Below are 18,672 nucleotides of genomic sequence, written 5' to 3' on the forward strand. Positions count from 1 at the left end.
TGGAAATGGACAGGAACTAAATTTGTTTTCATTTGTTTAAAAAAGAGTGTTTTGTGTTAACATTCTTTGCAAAAATTAACGTTCCAGTAAATAGGAGTTCTCAAGTGAATACGGCAGAATGATGGTCACTGTTTTTACTTTGTAGCCAGGTGTACTTCATCTGGTTCCTGCTGCAAATTTACTTAAAACACATCTACCAATTAGAAAAGACACTCAAAGTCTTCCTTCCCGAGTTTCCATATAGGCCTCTGTGGATTGCTCACACAGTCCTCTCTCGGGAGCACAGTATTCCATAGGCACTTGCTCCCATGTTCCTCCCCAAGAACTGAACTCTCTTCTGGAACAAAACACTCCAGAAATCAAACAAGCCGCTAAGAAGGAAACGATGCACCCGGCAGCACCTTTGCAGTTACCTGCAAGGATTAGCAGCCTTTTCCACAACCCCTTCCCCGGGGGAGAAGGGGAAAACAGGGAAGGTCTATGAACACACCGCGCTTACGCAACCCCCCGAAGGCGCTGGCCCTCTGAAGCCGCCCAGGGACCTCACCCGGGCAGGGCCGGGACCGCCCGACACCTCCAGGGCACAGGGGCGGCTCGGAGCAGCCCCGGCTCCGCTAGGGGCGGCACTTAAAGCGCTGAGCCGGGCCCCTCCGCCCCCCGCCCGTCCCCGCTCCGAGCCGCCCCTGCCCCGCACCCCCCGCCCGCGGGAGCCCCAAGCCCAGGGCCGGACCCGCTCCCACCGCGGGCGCGGCCTGAGAGCGGGGCGGGGGGAAGGAGACGGCCGGGGGGGGGTGTGAGGGCAGCAGAAGGGCGGGAAGAAGCGGGCAGCTACGCGCGCGCACGGCGGGTAGCGGGGCGGGGGCTTATTTATATCCCGGCCGCTAATTTGGGAAGCGGGATAACCCGCGGCGCGAGGCACCTGCCAAGAACACTCACCCCATCCCGCGGAGAGGCGGCGGCCCCTTTAAGACCGGGAGAGGCCCCTCCCCCCGGCCCTCCCTCCCTCTCCCGCCGCGAGCCCCGGAGCCCGCCAATCGGCGGCGGCGACGCAGCCGGGGCTGCCGGCAGCCAATCGGCGCGTGGCTTAGTGACCGCTGGGGAGGCGAGCGGGCAAGATGGCGGCGCCGGGCGAGGCGGCGGGAGTGGGGGCTGTGCCGCAGCCCGAGGGGGCCGCGGGCGCTGCCGCCGCCGTGGTGCTGCCCGAGCGGCTGCAGCGGCGGGAAGCCGAGCGGCAGCAGGGCGTGGAGCGGCAGCGGCAGAAGAAGGAGGCGCAGGTGGTGAAGGAAGAGCAGAGCGAGTTCTTTTTGGCCGCGTTCGCCCGGGAGCGCGAGGCCGTGGAGGCGCTGCTGGCGGCGGGGGTGCTGGAAGAGGCGGCCACCCGCCTGCAGGCGCTGCAGAAGCTGCTGACGGGCAGCGTGCGGTTCCTGGCGCCCTACGAGGTGCGGCAGGGGCAGGAGGCCGTGGCGCGGCTGCAGGGGGACTTGGCGGCGCGGCGGCAGCAGCTGCAGCCCAAGAAGAAATTCGCCTTCCGCGCCCTTAAGAAAGAAGCGGCCCCGGGCAGCGCCCCGCGCCCCGCCGAGCCCGTCCCACCGGCCCCCGCCGCGCCCGGGCCCGGCCTGGCCGAGGGGGAGTCGGGCGGGGAGCCGCTGTGCGGGTTCAGCGGCGCTGAGGACGCAGAGCTGGAGCTCGGCCCCGCGGAGCTGCGGCAGCGGGACGTGCTGCTGTCGGAGCTGCGCGGCTGCCGGGTGCGGCTCCGCGGCAACCCCAACACGCTGCGGGTCCGCGACTGCCGCGGCTGCACCGTGCTCTGCGGGCCCGTGTCCACCTCCGTGATGGTGGACGGCTGCCGCGACTGCCTGCTGGCGCTGGCCTGCCAGCAGCTCCGCACACACCGCACCCGCGACTGCCGCTTCTACGTGCAGGTGACCAGCCGCGCCGTCATCGAGGGCTGCTCGGAGGTCTCCTTCGCCCCCTACGACTGGAGCTACCCGGGTATCGAGGGCGACTTCGAGTCGTCCGGTCTGGACAGAGACAGTAACAACTGGAACCTGGTGGATGACTTTGACTGGCTGGCGACTGACAAGCCTTCGCCCAACTGGAGCCTGATCCCCGAGCAGGAAAGAATCACTTGCTGGGACTGACTGCGGAGGCACCTCTGTGCTGTGCGAGAGATCCTGGTGTAAACGCATTGATTCACAAACCGTGGGACTTAATCCCCGATATGCCATTAAATGATTCCGTTTGGTATTGAAGTTGTGAATTACAGTGTATGACTGGATTTTTTTTAGTTGAAGAATACCGGTCAAAGAGAGTTTACTGTTGTTACACAAGCTGCTGCTATAATCTATATGTATCATTGTGGGATTTGCCAGCTCCTGCAGTACCTCATTGCTGAGTTTTTCTTAATTAAGGTGGGGCAAGGGCCGCTGATACACAAGCAACAGTGAGCCTCTGTTGGAGCTGGAGTGCTGCTTTCATTCTACCAGGCAGAATCTGAATTGGCTGCAAGTAGTGCAAGCTGCCCTGGAATGGAAAGATCTAACAACCAGATTTTTCATATTTTTGTTGTTCTCAAGTTACAGACAACTGTACACTATGGCTTATGAGGAGTGCAAGGGAATAATTCCACGAGGTAATGGGAACAAAAGGTTAATTTAAAGGAGGAGTTTGTAACTGCATAGTGTAGCAGACTGAGATGAATCCTAGACTGGCATAGAACGATGAGCCAGTTTCTCTTGATATGTTTTAAATCTAAGCTGTCTTCAGGCTTTTATTTCAAATGAGATAACCCAAAAGAAAAAAAAGCATTCTAATACACATGTAATGCCCTCCTAATATATTAATGATTGATTGAAATCAGCAAAGCTGTAGAGGCTGTATAAATACTAAACCTCCGCAACCTGAAAATGTTATGTGAGAGGATGCTTCCTATGTAAAAAGCTTGAGATGGATAAAATGAGTGTGTGAGCATGATTTCAGGGTCATTTACAGCAAGTGCAGATTAACATCACAGAATTTAGGTAAACTGTTCCTCTGCAGTCTGAAACTAAAGGGCAGAGATGTTCAGGTTGTTCCATCTGTCTACCAGACAAAAGGCTTTGTGTGCTGTGATCCTAATTTACAGCACTGCTACTGCCCAAGTGCAGTGGTGACAGGGAATCACTTAAGTACAGGTGCTATATTCCAGTTCCAAAATTGCATGTTATCTTGCACAAAGTGCATAGTAACTTAAGTCCCATTTCTTCCCTCCTGCTAAATAATATTTAAAAGGTAGCAGCACTGTGGAATACAGTGTCTTTACAGTGCCCTGCTAGTGGTGGTGAAGTGGCCACTCTCCATACATAAACCGTACAGGTTTCTAAAACCCCTCCTTAACTTGTGACATTTTGCAAGAGATAATGGTTTATCTTGCCTTAGAATCTGTATAAAGCTTTATCTTAAAACTGCAAAATATTTTTGCTGCTCTGCCGTCATTTACGTGCCTCTAACAGACGGTAAATGCTAGCTGAACCATCAAAAACTGCATTGCTGCTGTGAGAAGTATCTGAAAGTTCACTTAGGTAATTGACAGGTTTGAGCAGAAAAACCTTTTATCTAAGTTGTTTTCAGGATATTTAATTTAAAAGGGGAGGGGGGAAGGGATTTTTTTTTATATTCTTCACAACTTTGTTTTGTTTACTTCTGTTAATATATACTTTTTGACTTGAATTTTGCATTTCAAATATATTTGTTTTGAATTGTTTCAGTTGTCCCTTTACTAGTGATTCTTCTTTGCACTGACAACATCATAAACTGATATAAAGAATACACCCTTAGTCTTGCTTTAATGTACATAATTCATATCCTTTGTTAAAGGGATACGATCAGTTGGGGCTCTCAAGGAACTTGGTTTTAACACATCCATTATAGTACAGAACCTGATTTAGTATTCCGTCATTCTTCTCCACAGATCCTGGTAGTGACAGATCAATCCCTTTATAGCATCCTCTGGTCTTGGGATTGCAAATTGGTCAACCTGTGAGAACTACAGTAACACTTCTGTTCTGCTGCCCAAAGCTATAAATATTCATGCTTGCTAACTGTGAGGATGGACACTGACAGATCCGGAACTGGAGAGATCCTGCCAGGCTGATACCAGAGATATACTAAGGCTTCTCAGTGCACTTCACACTGGCATGTTACTGCAGTTCTGTATTAGCTCTTGGTCCATAGCATGTGGCGTTGCCTGAGTAAACAGAGCAGGAGTCAAGACAAGGAAGTTTAGGCTTCAATTATGCTCTGAAAAGGCTTTCTTGGTGACGTTTTTCAGAAGTCAAGTTACTAGCATCCCAGTTCACAACGTTTTCTTCCCTCCAGGTACTTCACTTCTGTCAAACCGAAATTAGTAGGAAGTACTCGTCAGGAAGGTGACTCCAGACTGTTTCAGACAATTACTTTCCCTTAAAGATTTATCAATACCTTTGTAATACAAAACAGGTAACTGACTCTTGGGCTCAAACACAGCAGGAAACAAGGAAATTCAATCTGAGAACAGCAAGACTGAAAATTTTTGGTCAGGCAAATACCTAAATGTGTTCTAAATATGTACCCCCTGCTGGAGTCCAGGCATTTCCCTCTGTCTGCCCCTGCATTGTCTGAATACCAAGAACAAAACCAGAGTTATTTGCCTTCTTTCTTTAGCCAGCCCTCTTTCCTTTAAATAGATTCTGATGGGACTTGGACTCCAGCCAAAGTGCTGTGTGAAAAGACAGGTACTATATATATATATAACACAATTTCTTACACACTTTTATATATTATATTTTTGAGGGCCTGGATTTCTTTTTTTTTTTTTTCAAGTTTCTTCTTACTTGAGGAATTAGCTGTATGTAGAGAAGAATCAAATCTTAGTTGCCTTACTTGGAACTGCTTCAGGTTTCACTAAACAGCCAATTTTATCACATACAAGGAAAGATAGGAATACCAAGAAAAAGAATCTCTGCAACTTGCAGAATTTCAAGAGTTTCCATTCACATCATGCCCTGATTTACCTGACTGACTTGGGGATCCACCTGTTATGCTGTTTTCCAACAGTAATAACAATCATGAGCCTTTTATAAGCTTTCAATTTTCAGTATATTTCTTTCCTGTTTCTGCAGCTACAAACTGATTTCTAACTCCTACTCTTAAAGCAGTGAAAACTACAGCCCAGGCATCACAGTCATTCAAATAAATACTCAAAATGAACATCTCAGGGATCAGAGAAAAGCTGTGTGTTTCTGAACATGTTACACACCACATGGATATTGAAGGCTGAAGTGCTGAGAACTATCCAGACCAAAACCACACTAAAACCTCCACAGTGTGCCCCAGTGAGGTTTAGGAGTCACAGGGTCCAGCACTTCTCCCGGGGTTTACAACAGTCCCAGCAGTGAATTCTCCAACGTGCCTCTGTTTCCAGCCTCAGAACCCGCAGTCCCCTCACATGCCACACAAATAGGAACCTACCAAGTTACCTGTAAGGAGGGGAAAAAAAAGTCATAAATCAGACTTTTTTCCTCCACCTGGTAATCATACAGTGTGGTACAGTGATTTTATCACATTCTTCCTCAGCAGTGTCCCTGTACACACCACATCGTTACAAATGAAAGCAAAACTACAAGCTAGGTTGCATGAGAACACCTCTCGACACAACAGCTTCCCATCATAGGTAAAACCGAGTACAACTGTTCTTGCAGTGAAACCTCACCACTCCTAAGGAAAGAAAAGGGGAAAAAAAGCCTCAGAAAGGCACACCTTTTTATTATCACAGAGCAGTGTGAAAGAAAGATTGGGCCAGGAAATAATTTAATCAGCTAAGGGCACGTCCATAGTTTAAACATATATGTACTTTATATCTCATGTTCCTGAAGATGGAGAGATTAAGATTGGCCCAGGACTGGGCAGCAGGCTGTTTAACAAATACGAGATTAAATTGTCTGCATTAAAATCAACTTTTTCCTCTCTCTTCACTGATAAATTTGTGGTTTATATTTAGGTTAGCAGGCATAGCTTTTTGGAAAGGTATCAATATTGTATTGTTATACAGAGACATTACAATTTTTAACAATGTTTTGAATTCAAACGCATTCATGGTGAGATCAATAATAATTTAAATAACATATTCTACCCTTTTTTTTCCTCCTAAATGGGATATGAATTATGCATTTGAGTTTAATGGGCAACCGCTGAGGAGACCATTAACTCAAACACTCTTACAGCAATTAGCTTTTATCTGCTATGGATCGGTTTCAGTATTTTCTGTTTGAAGTAGAAAGCGTCAGTAAGTGCCAAATTAAAGGCGAACCACAGCCAAGATGAATTTCTGTAAGGAAAGCAGATGCAAGGCAAAAGCAGTTTTCTTTTTTATAAACTGCCCAAACCTCTTTTCCGTGATCCCCTGTAACCTTCCTATGTCTTAAGTTGGTTGTTCTGCCAGGGACAGCCCTCGGCTGATCGGTTTGTGCTGAAGCTTGCACACGGGTTTATCCCGTGACTGAGATAGCGGGGAAGCATTAACTCCCAATTTAAAAAGTGTTAACTTCATCTTTTGAACAAAGTGTCAGAGTATTGCACATGATTTACTGCCACCAATCGCCTTTAAAACTTCTAAGCATAGTGAGTTAACTTGATGGGCGGGGTAGTTTTTGCCACTCCAAGTCTCCAGCTGGTATTGGACTATTGAAACTACTTCAATAAACAGCATTTATCCTCATCTGGGTTATTTTAGTTGTGCTAATTGCTCTGTGATGACTTTAAGGGTACCACCCGAATTCTTAAAGATTTGAGTGTTCCTTCCTAAACATGAGGTGAATTACTGATCATCTCCCAGATAACAATAACTAACTATTTAGGACTGATTTATTAGGACTCCTCCCATTACCTTAGTTAAAAGCAAAGAGTAAAGGGAAAGTGAGCCCTGAAGCATATGCTGCATGTTCCATTTCAATATTTTTATTCCTGAGTTAATAGGAAACACTACAGTTGTACAATGAGGTGACTTTGCTGCATCATACGTATCGTGGATATCTGAATGTTAAATCATTAAGGTAGGGGGTATTCAGACTGTCATCTGTGCTCCTGAATACCAAAATACCCATATCCAGAGCAGCACCAGGCTTACATTAGCTGTGGGCAGGTTTACTACTTTTTGTCCTGCAGGACACATTTCACTGTATATCCTCACGATCCACAGACCCGACAGAAAATTCAGGAGAGATGTTATTTCAGCACTGTGGCTTAATGCACTAAAACATTTAATAGGCTCTCTCAAGAAACAGCACTTCTCATCCACTTCACAGCAAGCAGAGAGAATAGCCTCAATGGATAATCACTTTCCTCCTTTCCCTTACACACTCACCACTCGCCGGCAAGGGCAGCAGCAACGTGAACAAAGAAGCTTGCTTTAGAAAAATCCCAGTTACCAGCTGCTCTGCAGGTCTCTGCAATAGCATGGGGATGGGCCAGGAAAGATCCACCACAAAACCCTTCCATTAGCACAGGAAGAAGTAGCAGCTTCCTAGCTTTTGTCCTTGTTGAAAGGACCTGGAGCATTCCAGGATCTCAAGAGGTAACTGAGCAGCAGGCATCAAAATACTATTCTTCACTGCTTGGGTTTTTTAATTATTGCTATCATTTGTCGCACTTGCCTTCCTCCTGGGCAGGTCCCCTTCCCCTGTCTCTTCTTGAAGGCTGGTGGCCATACTGCTGGCAGCCACTAGAGGATGCCCCCAGGGTATTTGGTGGTGGCAACAGCAGGTCTGTTTGACAAGCTGAAGAAAAACCTCCCAGTCCTTCTTCTTGGGCTGCTCCTTTCTCCCCTGTGGCATTAGCACCCATGTCCTCACACACCTGCAGGTTAATTTTCCATTGTTGGAGGTTGCCTGAGGTTAATTTTGCTTTGTAGTGGCAGGAGGTGAGCCAGCCGCAGGATTTTCCCAGTAGCTCTGAACTTCTGTGGGGCAAGGGGGGAGTGAGAAAACTCCTCAAGCAATGGGAGAGTGAAAACCCAGCATCTCTGCTTGTGGGAAACAGCTGTGTGTTATGAGGAGGAAGGCCCCTGCCAAAGAAGGGGATTGCACCTATCCTTTTCTGCCCACTACAGCGTGAAAGTGGAGCCAGGCTTCGAGTCCCTCGGCAGACCCCAAGGACCCCTGAGGTGCCTCCCTTGCACTGGCTAGACACAAGGTCCCAAGGGTGCCTCTCCAGCTGCTGAGTTGAACTCCTCCTTGGGGAGTCTCCTTGGCCAGTCCTGCTCCTCTCCCTGGCCTGGTGATTATCCAGTAAGCTGCTCGTGCCAGCTCACTTTTTATAAAAGCACCTCTAGATTTCAGCCCAGGGTTTATTTACTGAGTTTCTCTGCACTTTTCCTTTCTTCTCCTCTCCTGCCAAGACCCAGAGATGGTACAACCCAAGATGGTACAAGAAAATGCCAAGCTTAGTTTTTTTAGGTCACCGTAAACTACACGCTTATCTGCTTTCAGAACACATAAGCCACAGGATGTCATCTCAAGCCAACACAGAAGGATAAGGACTAGAAACTTGTTTTTGGCTGTAGATATGAATAAATCAGGATAACATTGGGGAAGTATATGGTGTTTTTTTTAAGGGCTCTTTTTTAACCCAGAGCCCTCTTCCTCTTTCCTCAAAGGATCCATATTCTTCTGGCAACAAAGATCTTTTTATATCTTGGGTTTTCATATTCTGCCCAGCCTATCGTAAGAGAGCACAAATCTACTAAATAGTAAAATGAGGGATTACTTCCACTCATCTGTTGACAGACATTTCTCCAAATTGGATCAAATGATTAAAGGTATTAGAATGACGTCTTGCAGATCCAGATCAAATCATTTGAAACCTTGAGACCGTTTCTCCTTTGCTTGGAAGAAACCACCAGAAATAGTTGTAGGTGCTAATTGCCCATTATTCTCACTAATGTGAAATCGTTAATTGGGACCTGTGAATATTTTACTTGCTTGAATCCTAACCAGGGGAGTTCAAGATGGAAGGACGCTGCAGTGGCTCGCTTCCTGATGTGCCGTTCGAGGTCTCTTCCAATGCCTGAATGGTTCTTCCTCAAGTTGCTTACGCTGAGAAGAGGGGTCCAGGCTGTGAAATCTTCCAACACCTCCCATTACAAAGATGGCACTGCTGAAAGTCAAATTCAATCAGAAGAAACGGGTAAAACTAGCGCAGGGACTATGGCTCATGAACTGGTTTTCGGTGTTTGCTGGAATCCTTGTTTTTAGCATGGGATTGTTCCTCAAAATTGAACTCCGGAAGCGAAGCGAAGTGATGGACAATTCTGAAAGCCACTTTGTGCCCAATTCTTTGATATTGATGGGTATATTATCCTGCGCCTTCAATGGTTTTGCTGGAAAGATTTGTTACGATTCTCTGGATCCCGCTAAATTTGCCAAGTGGAAGCCTTTGCTGAAACCTTACCTGGCCCTGTGCTTTGTCTTTAACATCCTCGTTTTCTTCGTTGCTCTGATTTGCTTTCTCATGCGGGGCTCTCTGGACAGCACACTGGCCCAAGGGCTCAAGAATGGCATGAAGTTCTACCGGGACACAGACACCCCTGGAAGATGCTTCATGAAGAAGACCATCGACATGCTCCAAATTGAGTTCAAATGCTGTGGGAACAACGGCTACAAAGATTGGTTCGAAATTCAGTGGATCAGCAACAGATATCTGGACTTCAGCTCCAAAGAAGTGAAAGAGTAAGTGATTTAGCGGGGTTTGTATCACATAGCATTGTTATTTGATCAGTATTATCCTCAAGAAATGTATGTCCCAGCAAGCACTGACTGGAGGGGGGTTTGTACGAAATTAGGTCTTTCTCTGCTCTTGCATAATAAGCATCCCAAGCGATCAGCTAGATTGCCTCCTCTCCTGACAAATTCCTCTAAAGTTATTCAGAACATAAAATATAAAACACATTCTTACTCAGCGCAGTGTTAACAGACTTAATATTTTTTACTGTCTTTTACATCATTATAAATCCATTATATTGAGACACACGTACCAACTCCCAAAATGAACAGGAAAGTGTCAGAAGTTCACTAGTCCTAAGGCAGATTTCAATGTGATTTATTAATTTCCTAAAAAAAAAAAGAATTCCCTGAATATATACTGTTGATACCACTTCTAAAACTCCACTTGGATATTGGCTATGAATCAATCTAGAGGAAATAAATAGAAGCAGTAACAGTTTGACAATAATTTATGGGTTTTAAATCCTTAATGTTTAGAATTTTATTTTTGTATTAATTTGATGGATTGCTTCAGCATTGTGGTAATACTGAGCATCAACACCTATTGATGTTCCTGCTTTACACAGTGGCCCTTGTAGCCAAATGCATTTTGAGTTCTCTCCTGCGCCTAATTTTTTAAAAGTCACATGAAACCAGCATATATTTCCTCCATACAAACCAGAGCAGATTGTTGACCAGAAACACCTTAATGGCTTTGATGTCACTGCCCAAAGAGGCTGTAATCCCAAAATCAGGTTAGGTGCAGTAAGCTCAAGCAGAAAATAAACACAAGAACAAAATGCACCTTTGAAATTAAAAAATTAACTTTGGGCATAAATACCCACCAACTTCTAAAAAATTAAGCATCAGAGAAAGAGATGGTTACTCAGGGTTCTTTGGGAACATCATTTGTAACATTCATACTCTGTGGTTGCACAATGGGTCCTGTAAACTGGAAGCAATGTGCCTTTTAAATTTACTGGCTGCATCAAAAATGTCTGAATTAATTTTTAAAAAAGCTTGATGTATCTCTTGGGATCCGCGCCTGACAGTGTAAATGGTATTTCACTTGTGTGTCTCTCTGCATATTGTTTTGACTTGTTGGGTGGTCTGGTTGTTTCTGCAATTCTGAGCGAGGACTTCATAGTGAAAGCTGTTCCAGACTTAACCCATTGCACTGCAGGGTTGTAACAAATACATTGGCTATTTAATAACAGAGCATTTCCATTGTGGAGATATCCCCATGGATATAAATAACTCCTCGAAAAAAGCTTGCCAGCATTATATGGAGATTTGAGAGCTGTAACTTAATCCAGCAGCAGTGGAAGGGCAATGCACAGAGGGAAAACAAGGTTATACTGTCCTTAATAATTGATGCCTTGTTTGGGACTGAGACTCAAGGTAATTTCTTTGTACTACTGAGGCAGGAAGTAGGGCATTAAAAATCTACAAATGGATGCCAGTGAATTCAAGGTTTGTACTACGTGGTGGTGCACAATCTCTGCTCACATTCCTGGTGAGATAGACCAGTCCCTTTGAAATCAATAGCAAAGTGCTCCTTAATTCCAGGGAAGGTGAGAGACTGTCCCCCACAATGTGATCTTTATATTACTTGTACAGTGAAGGCCTGATCCAGTCCCTCTGAAACTGGTGGAGAATTTACATATGAATGTGAATTAGACCTAATTCAGAGCACACTTTCCATCTAGAGATAAAACTTCAGCTGCATGTGTTTAGATATATTTGGGTCATGACTGCAAAGTGGAATTTTCCTTCACCAGACTGTTGCAATCACCACTCTCTCTCTGACACAATTTTATATTATCCTTATAGAAAGCTACAAGTGACACTCAGATTTTTTTCACCTTTCTAGATCACTGGGGCTTTCCATTCTATCATTTTCTAAGGAAAATGGACTGTGTTAGAGTTGTAGTTCTCTTATTATAGCCTTTTTTTGTAGTGCCAGTGGAACTATTTGCTTTCTGAGGTATCTCTTATCTAAACATCTTATAAGGCACCAAACTGAATGACTGTTTATGAAGAACAACCACAGTGTCAAATGAACAATAGCTGGAAAGCTCCTGCAAGGACTTTGGGAATTTTGCAACGTCCTGTTGCTGAAGCACAATTCATGTTTCAAATACTGGATGTCTTCCCAAGCCAAGAATAAATGCATAACCCCTCCCTGGAGCTATAATCATCAAAGAGAAGCTATTAGCTTTGCTGGATCAATGGTCTAGCTGGATATGGTGGGGCCTAAGGCTGTCAGGTCACTTCCAGCATCTCCCTTCCACATTAACTATGCTGTGAACGCTCTTTTCTAACTGCCCCTCCTACAATTTCTCTCTGCCATTTACTTTTGTTAAAAATTAATTTCTTTGAAGAAGTGACCCAAGAACACGCATTTCCATCATGAGGAGTTATTTATAGGCTCAGCGTAGCCTTGACATAGAAAAGGATTTCAGAGAGGAAAAATACCCAGGACAAACACCACTATGTGAACAGGGGATGTGAATGGCAGGAATGGCGTGGTCAGGAGGCACTGTGGAAAATTCTCCTTGCCTTTGCTTTCCTTCTTCGTGCAGGTTTGCTCCTGCGCATCTTTGCATGGTGTGAGTGTGGTGTGTGTGTTCACGCTCCCTTCTGCCCTTGCCCACAGCCGGATCAAAAGCAACGTGGACGGAAGGTACTTAGTGGATGGCGTCCCCTTCAGCTGCTGCAACCCGAGCTCCCCGAGACCCTGCATCCAGTACCAGGTCACCAACAACTCAGCTCACTACAGCTACGACTACCAAACGGAGGAGCTCAACCTGTGGAACCGCGGCTGCCGGGAGGCCCTCCTGAACTACTACAGCAGCATGATGAGCTCCATGGGCGCCGTCACCCTCCTCGTCTGGCTTTTTGAGGTAACCCTCCTCTCTCAGCCCCGCTTCGCTGGAGCACCAGCTCTGGTGGAGCAGGGGGTTTTTCAGTTAAAGGTCAAATCTATTTAAAATACATTGCCAGCTGCCATTCTTTGGCTGAGAAAACTTCCAGTAGTGAACATCTGCATAAGGCCCAAAAGGTCTCAGGCTGAAGATAGATCTGGGAAGCATGGAGTGGGTGTGGGATTACAGATCCCCCTTGCAGAGCAAGGGGCCAGAGCCTCAAGTATCCCACAGCAAGAGGGAAAAAGGGACTGATTTTCTGCCAAATGCAAGGTGCTGAGCAGGGAAGAGACTGTGAGGGCTCTGCTGTCCAGATGCATTAATCCCACGTGTCACCACTTGTGGGCAATGAGAAATACACAAAACGTTGTGGAACAGAAAATGCAATCAAGGGATTTACCTGCTGATGAAAATAAGACCTAAAGCCATCCACACTGTTCAGCTTCAGGGCAACATTTGGTTTAAGGTCTTTCATCAGATCCACCAAGGTTTTTGGGGAGAAAAAAGTGGTTTAGGCAGGGCAGGTGGATTAAATTCATTTTATTCTCCTTCTCAAAACCACTCATATGCAAACAGGTGCCAACACTGCCCAGTGCACATATCTGCAGGCACCATAACCCAAAGTGCAGCTTTGCTCCTGAAATACTATTTATTCAGTGTGAGGAAAACATGCCCTCCTGCCTCTGGGAGGTGGCCAGTTTTCTAGCTGGGGTTTAACCAATACTAATACTCAGGGAGCCTGGGCTGGCAGTGTCACAAGGGCTGGAGTGTGAGGTGCTGGATGCAGAGGTAAGGCAGCACCAGAGGACAGAGGTGAGGGTACAGCTCACTGTGTGACATAGAGTGCAGCAGATCCTTCCCAGTCCTTGAAATGGCTGCTGCAAGTGGCATTGCCTAATTTAAATGATTCAGCTGGCTTCTAAAAAATTTAGATGCATGCAAATTGAAAAAAGATGCACTATGTTTTGATCCAAGCACTGGCCCACAGCCTTCCAGGAACGGAGATTTTTTTTAGAAAATAAACACCTACCCAGATAATCTGTAATTCGGGAAAAAGAAAATCGTAAAGTTACTCCGTGTTGCATTGTTTTAAAAATAACTACTCTGAACAGCAGAGAACTGTACTACTTCCTTGTAATGCTGTTATTCTGGTAAGAAAAGAAAGAGAAGCTCATATTTCAGTCCAGATTCAGAGACAGAGTTCTTGAAGAGAGGGGGATTTCTGGTATATATGAAAATCATAAAAAATTTCAAAAACTCAGGGGGAAAATGCACAAAAATACTAATGCCAGCTGCAAAAAACCATGACTAGGGACCTGTAACATACCTCTGCTGACTTGTAAGAGGTTAATGACAGTGATACGTTAACATTAATAGCAGTGATAAAAATGCAGTATTTTATGTCTAACTCTTCAAAGTACATCTGGGCATTTTTTTCAACCTGTGGCATAATGAGAAATAAGATCTCTTCTTCATCTTTTTCAAAATAGGAGCTGAGACTTTTAAAGAAACAACACAATCCTGGGTTATAATAACTTGCCTTCCTAAATATTTATGGCTTGCTTGATAGTTTTCCATAAAGGGTCCAGATTTGGGTCTCAAACTTCCTCTGCTTTTAAGGCAAATTGAAGGGAGGAAGTCAAGCAGGAAGCAGACATTAATTTAGTCTCCCTTGAAATATTACCACTTCCTTTAAATTCCAGTCAGGATAGGAAACAATTTTATAGTGAGTAGGAGGGCAGCAGAGGTCCCCAATCCTGGCCAAGGTAAGTGTGGGTCTGAGCCCAGCGGGCAGTGATTGTGCTGGCTCTGTGCTTCTTATTTCCCCTTGGACTGACTTTCTGAGAAGTTACAGAAAAGTGCAGAAGCAAAGAAGCATCCTGGTTTGCTTTGTACCTGGAGCCACTGTGAATTCAAGCCAGGAAGCCCTTCTGAGAGCCGCAGAGGACTCTTCCAGCAGGGTTGTTGGTATTGGGGTGTGGGGAGGGGGACAAAGCGTGGAGGGAAACACTAATCACAGCTGCTATTTTGAGTTGTAGGAAAACGTAATGTGTCAAACAGGTGTAGGGAAGGCCATTCAGGTTTAACCTTTCTATATAAAGGGCAAGGAAGAATCAACCTGTTTTGGAATATCAAAACTTCTATTTGAAAAGAACGATAATGTATTATCTAGATGCTGCTTTTACTAACAAAAGCTGTAGGCTTCCCGTGAATGACAACTGGTCATGAGGGTGACAAAAAAAGATCACACCCTGCTCTAGCTAAGCCGCCTCAGGCTAAACCCTGGCAAACAGATGGGCTTCGCTGCAGAAGGTCAAGCAGAGCAAGCCTGGATGTCTTCTCGACCCACCTCAGCTAGCAAAGAGGAAATGAGCGGTTCAAGGGTGCCCTGAATAGAGCATTTCAAAAGGAATAGAGTGAGGCTGGTTCCTGAGGTATTCCAGGTCCTTCACCTGTACAAACACATGGGTTGCAATAGGTCACAGCTACTGCAAAGGCCCAGACCCTCCAATTCAGCTCACATGTGGTGCCACAGAGGGAGCCCAGCACTGAGCTCCAGGAGAGCAGTGACACACGAGCAGGAGGCACATTACACGTCCTGTGCTGGAGAGTGAACTGGTAATCTTCAAAACCAGCCCATGGGCAGCAGGGACACTCCAGATGGGCACAGTTCACTCTGTTGGCCCAGATCGAGGGGCTGAGCCTGCTGTGGTGCCGGGGATGCACCAGCCCAGCCTGCCCATGCCTAGCCCTGGAGAAACTCTGTGACTGTGTTCTTCCTGCTGCTTTAAAGTTGATGTAAAATGACAAGAGTTTCCATGACACTCTGTCTGTTGGCCAGGGAAATCATTATTCAGCAAGACTGGACTACCAGTGGGCCCCTGATGCCCCAGCCTTCTCTGCTGGATTGCAGTTAAGCTCAGCTTTACAGCTCAAAGTCACAGACTGGTTAAGGCTGGAGGTCTAACTGTGGCCTCACCAGGGCCGAGTAGAGAAGTATAACATTCCTCAACCTGCTGGCAATTGTTTGTCTAAGGCAGCCCAGGATACAATTTGCCCCCTTGCCACAAGGGCACACTGCTGGCTTGCGGATGACCTAGTGTCCCCCAGGACCCCAAGGCCCTTTGCTGCCAAGCTGCTTTCAGCCAGTCACCCCCCAGCATATACTGGTGCATGGAGTTATGCCTTCCCTGGTGCAAGACTTCAGCAAAACTGGTGGTCCAAGACGCTGTGTGATCATATAGGAGACAGACAAATTTACCAGATACTTGTCTCAAACCTCCTGGATTCTCTTCTCCTCTGGCACAGAAGGCAGGTTCGGGTCAGTGGAGCTGAAAAGAGTCCGAACGTTTGGCACTGCTTTTAAGGAATCTCAACTTCAGGGACCCCAAATCTTTCTAAGCAAGATTTTTAAGAAAACAATGTCTTAAAGTGAGAGAAAATGTCACAAAATCTCATCTGAAGGCTGGTCAGTTGCTCCCTGCTGCACAAACACATTCCTTTTTTAAAGCAGGACCATATTTAGTGACTTAGAGCCAGCCAGGAAGCCTGCAAGAACACCTACTTCACCTGCCAAATACAGAAACTTGGCAAGTCAATCATATAACACAGCTCCTGCTGACATGCAGTGAGGCAGCACAAGTAGAGAGCAACATGGAGGCCACCTGCTGCATCCAGCCCTGTTAATGTGTACTGGCAATAGCATTTAAGTTCAAAGATATCAGTCCTGTGACTGAGAACAGGAAAACTGTGACCCAGAATGGAAGGAAGATATCAAAGACTTTAAATCTCAAGACTAATGTGACAGAATTTGTCAATTCTGATGACTTTTATAGATTAGTGCTTCAACTGATTCAAGTCATCCTAGTATTGGCTAGATGAGATTGGAATATTTCCAGAGTCAGGGCCCCTAGAAACCTCCTTGAGGACCAGCGTGTGGCAAGTCATGCATTCCTATGTTAAAGGGTATGAAAATTTGCCTTTGGATGTGGAAGTGTTTGATGAAGCTTGTTTGTTTAACCAGTGTTTTCCCCTTTTTGATCTTGACTGAAGGCAGAGAAGTACGAACATCTGCAAATTTTGAGAGTAACCAAGTGTAATTTAGTCTTCCAAGAGTTTGGAGACACTGATCCTTCACAAGTCGGATGACCACAGTAGACAGGCCAATGAATGGTCCATGGAAGCACATGCTTGAGCAGTCCCTCGAGTCCAAAGGCCAGATGTGAATACTGCCATTGGCCATGCTATGTGGCTGAATCCCAGCTGCCAACCTGCTGCCCTCTTTAGCCATCAGGGTTTAGGAGGACCAGAGGTAATCAGTTCCGTGGTAATTTGGATAGGGTAACGGGGGCACTGTACTTCCCTTACAGAACAAATCCTATGAGGTCATGGACAACATTAAATGTTCTCAATCTTAGCTTTATCCAACATATGAAAGATTAATCTTACTGCTACCCCATCCCGACCACCTGCTCTACCATGTCACCAGGCTGGCTCTGCTGGGCACTGCCTTTTCTTTCTCTTTCTATGTAAGAGATACACCTGCTGCCTTAATTTCCTTATATGCACATCTCTATATAAAAACAAAACCAGAATTTGAAGTAGACAAAGTGATGGCTCAAATCCTAATGCTGCTCTGTTCTGCAGAGATGCTGATGCATGAATATTTCCTCAATCAGCTTAATATACTCACCGAACATATTAAGGTCAATGCAAAGTAAAAATATTTAGAGTTAAAATTAAGCAGATGGTGGAAGAGGACCTTGTTCCACATAAAAACTGCTTTGTGGGTATCTAGTGCAGAGGAGCAGGGGTTGCACTAAAACCTCCCAGGAGGCACTGACCCCTGTGACAGGCCATGTGAAATGGTCCCTTGTGCACGTGGCCCCTCGAAGGTGCTGTTCCACAGCAGCCAGCACGTACTTCCTTCATAAGCTGATGCCTCCACTCATTGCTGACTGAGTGTCATGCTTCCCATGGTGCTCACCCATTTCAGAACTCCACCTTCTTTCCTACTCTTGAAGGGACATTTTCCTCCTGGCATCTCCAGGGGAAAGGCTGCTCAGGATCTCCTCCTTTGCAGAGGATTCCCACAGCCCTTAAGCTGTGTCCAGTTGGTGCCTTTGGCATTTGGTTCCCACCACCAGCCAGGGCTGCTGATAGCAGAGGACAGTGAGGACGCGTGAGGAGTATCCACGTTTGGCTGACACTCTCTGTCTTTTCCATTGCCTGGCACAGATATCGGTGATGATTGGCTTGCGCCTTCTCCACACCTCTCTGGAAAGCATTCCAAACCCCGAAGACCCTGAGTGTGAAAGTGAAGGGTGGGTCCTGGAGAACAGCCTGAAGGACACTTTCAAATCCGCACTGGAGAATTTGAAAAAGCTTGGTAAGTTCAATCAGGTGGAAGCAGGAGCCGAAGGGGCCGAAGGAGAGGAAGGAGGGAAGACGCAAGCCGTCACAACGGTCAGTTGAGCTGCTAATTGATGCGGACTTTTTTCTCAGAGAAAAATAAAACAAACTGAGAATTGTGAATATCTACAGTTTAAAAGTTATATATCAACCATCAGAATACACATTTATGTGCATGTTCTTTTTTTATATGGGAGCATACAACATAGTGCACCTTGGGATAATACTCTTATCTACAGTGTGAGTACACCATATCCATATCTTTTGGGGGATATGACCCCAAATAGGACTCACAATATTCATGTGTTCTCGTATCAGGGACAGTTAGTTTAAAAATTCAAAAAAACCACAAAAATTTAAAAAAAAAAAAAAAATGCTGGCATCACCCAGTGATCCATTCCATCTTATTTTGAAATTAAAAGTGAAATTTGAAAAGTTACTATTTTTTGCTCAAGTTGTTTTATCAGCACAATTTCTATACTTCAGCTTTTAAAGACAAACAGATTGGGTTTCTGGAGAGTAACATGTTAGAATTGAAAGGAAGGAAGATTTCTAGAGTT

General features: G+C 45.7%; 2 protein-coding genes across 2 annotated transcripts; both read left to right on the plus strand.

The window, feature by feature from the left end:
* Positions 1-1,032: 1,032 nt before the first annotated feature.
* TBCC (tubulin folding cofactor C) lies at positions 1,033-3,743 on the plus strand. The gene has a single exon (XM_027893503.1). It carries the CDS (start codon positions 1,116-1,118, stop codon positions 2,139-2,141), a length of 1,026 nt encoding a protein of 341 aa, XP_027749304.1. The 5' UTR covers positions 1,033-1,115; the 3' UTR covers positions 2,142-3,743.
* Positions 3,744-8,268: 4,525 nt separating this feature from the next.
* On the plus strand, positions 8,269-18,450 carry PRPH2 (peripherin 2). Its single transcript, XM_027893502.1, has 3 exons — positions 8,269-9,740; positions 12,433-12,679; positions 17,939-18,450. The coding sequence occupies exons 1-3, from the start codon at positions 9,160-9,162 to the stop codon at positions 18,173-18,175; spliced, it is 1,065 nt and encodes a 354-aa protein (XP_027749303.1). The 5' UTR covers positions 8,269-9,159; the 3' UTR covers positions 18,176-18,450.
* The last annotated feature ends 222 nt before the right edge of the window (positions 18,451-18,672 follow it).

This window comes from Empidonax traillii, unplaced genomic scaffold (assembly GCF_003031625.1).
Source record: "Empidonax traillii isolate 1590-97213 ecotype Southwest subspecies unplaced genomic scaffold, ASM303162v1 scaffold391:size1093220, whole genome shotgun sequence".
In the NCBI taxonomy this organism is placed as follows: domain Eukaryota; kingdom Metazoa; phylum Chordata; class Aves; order Passeriformes; family Tyrannidae; genus Empidonax; species Empidonax traillii.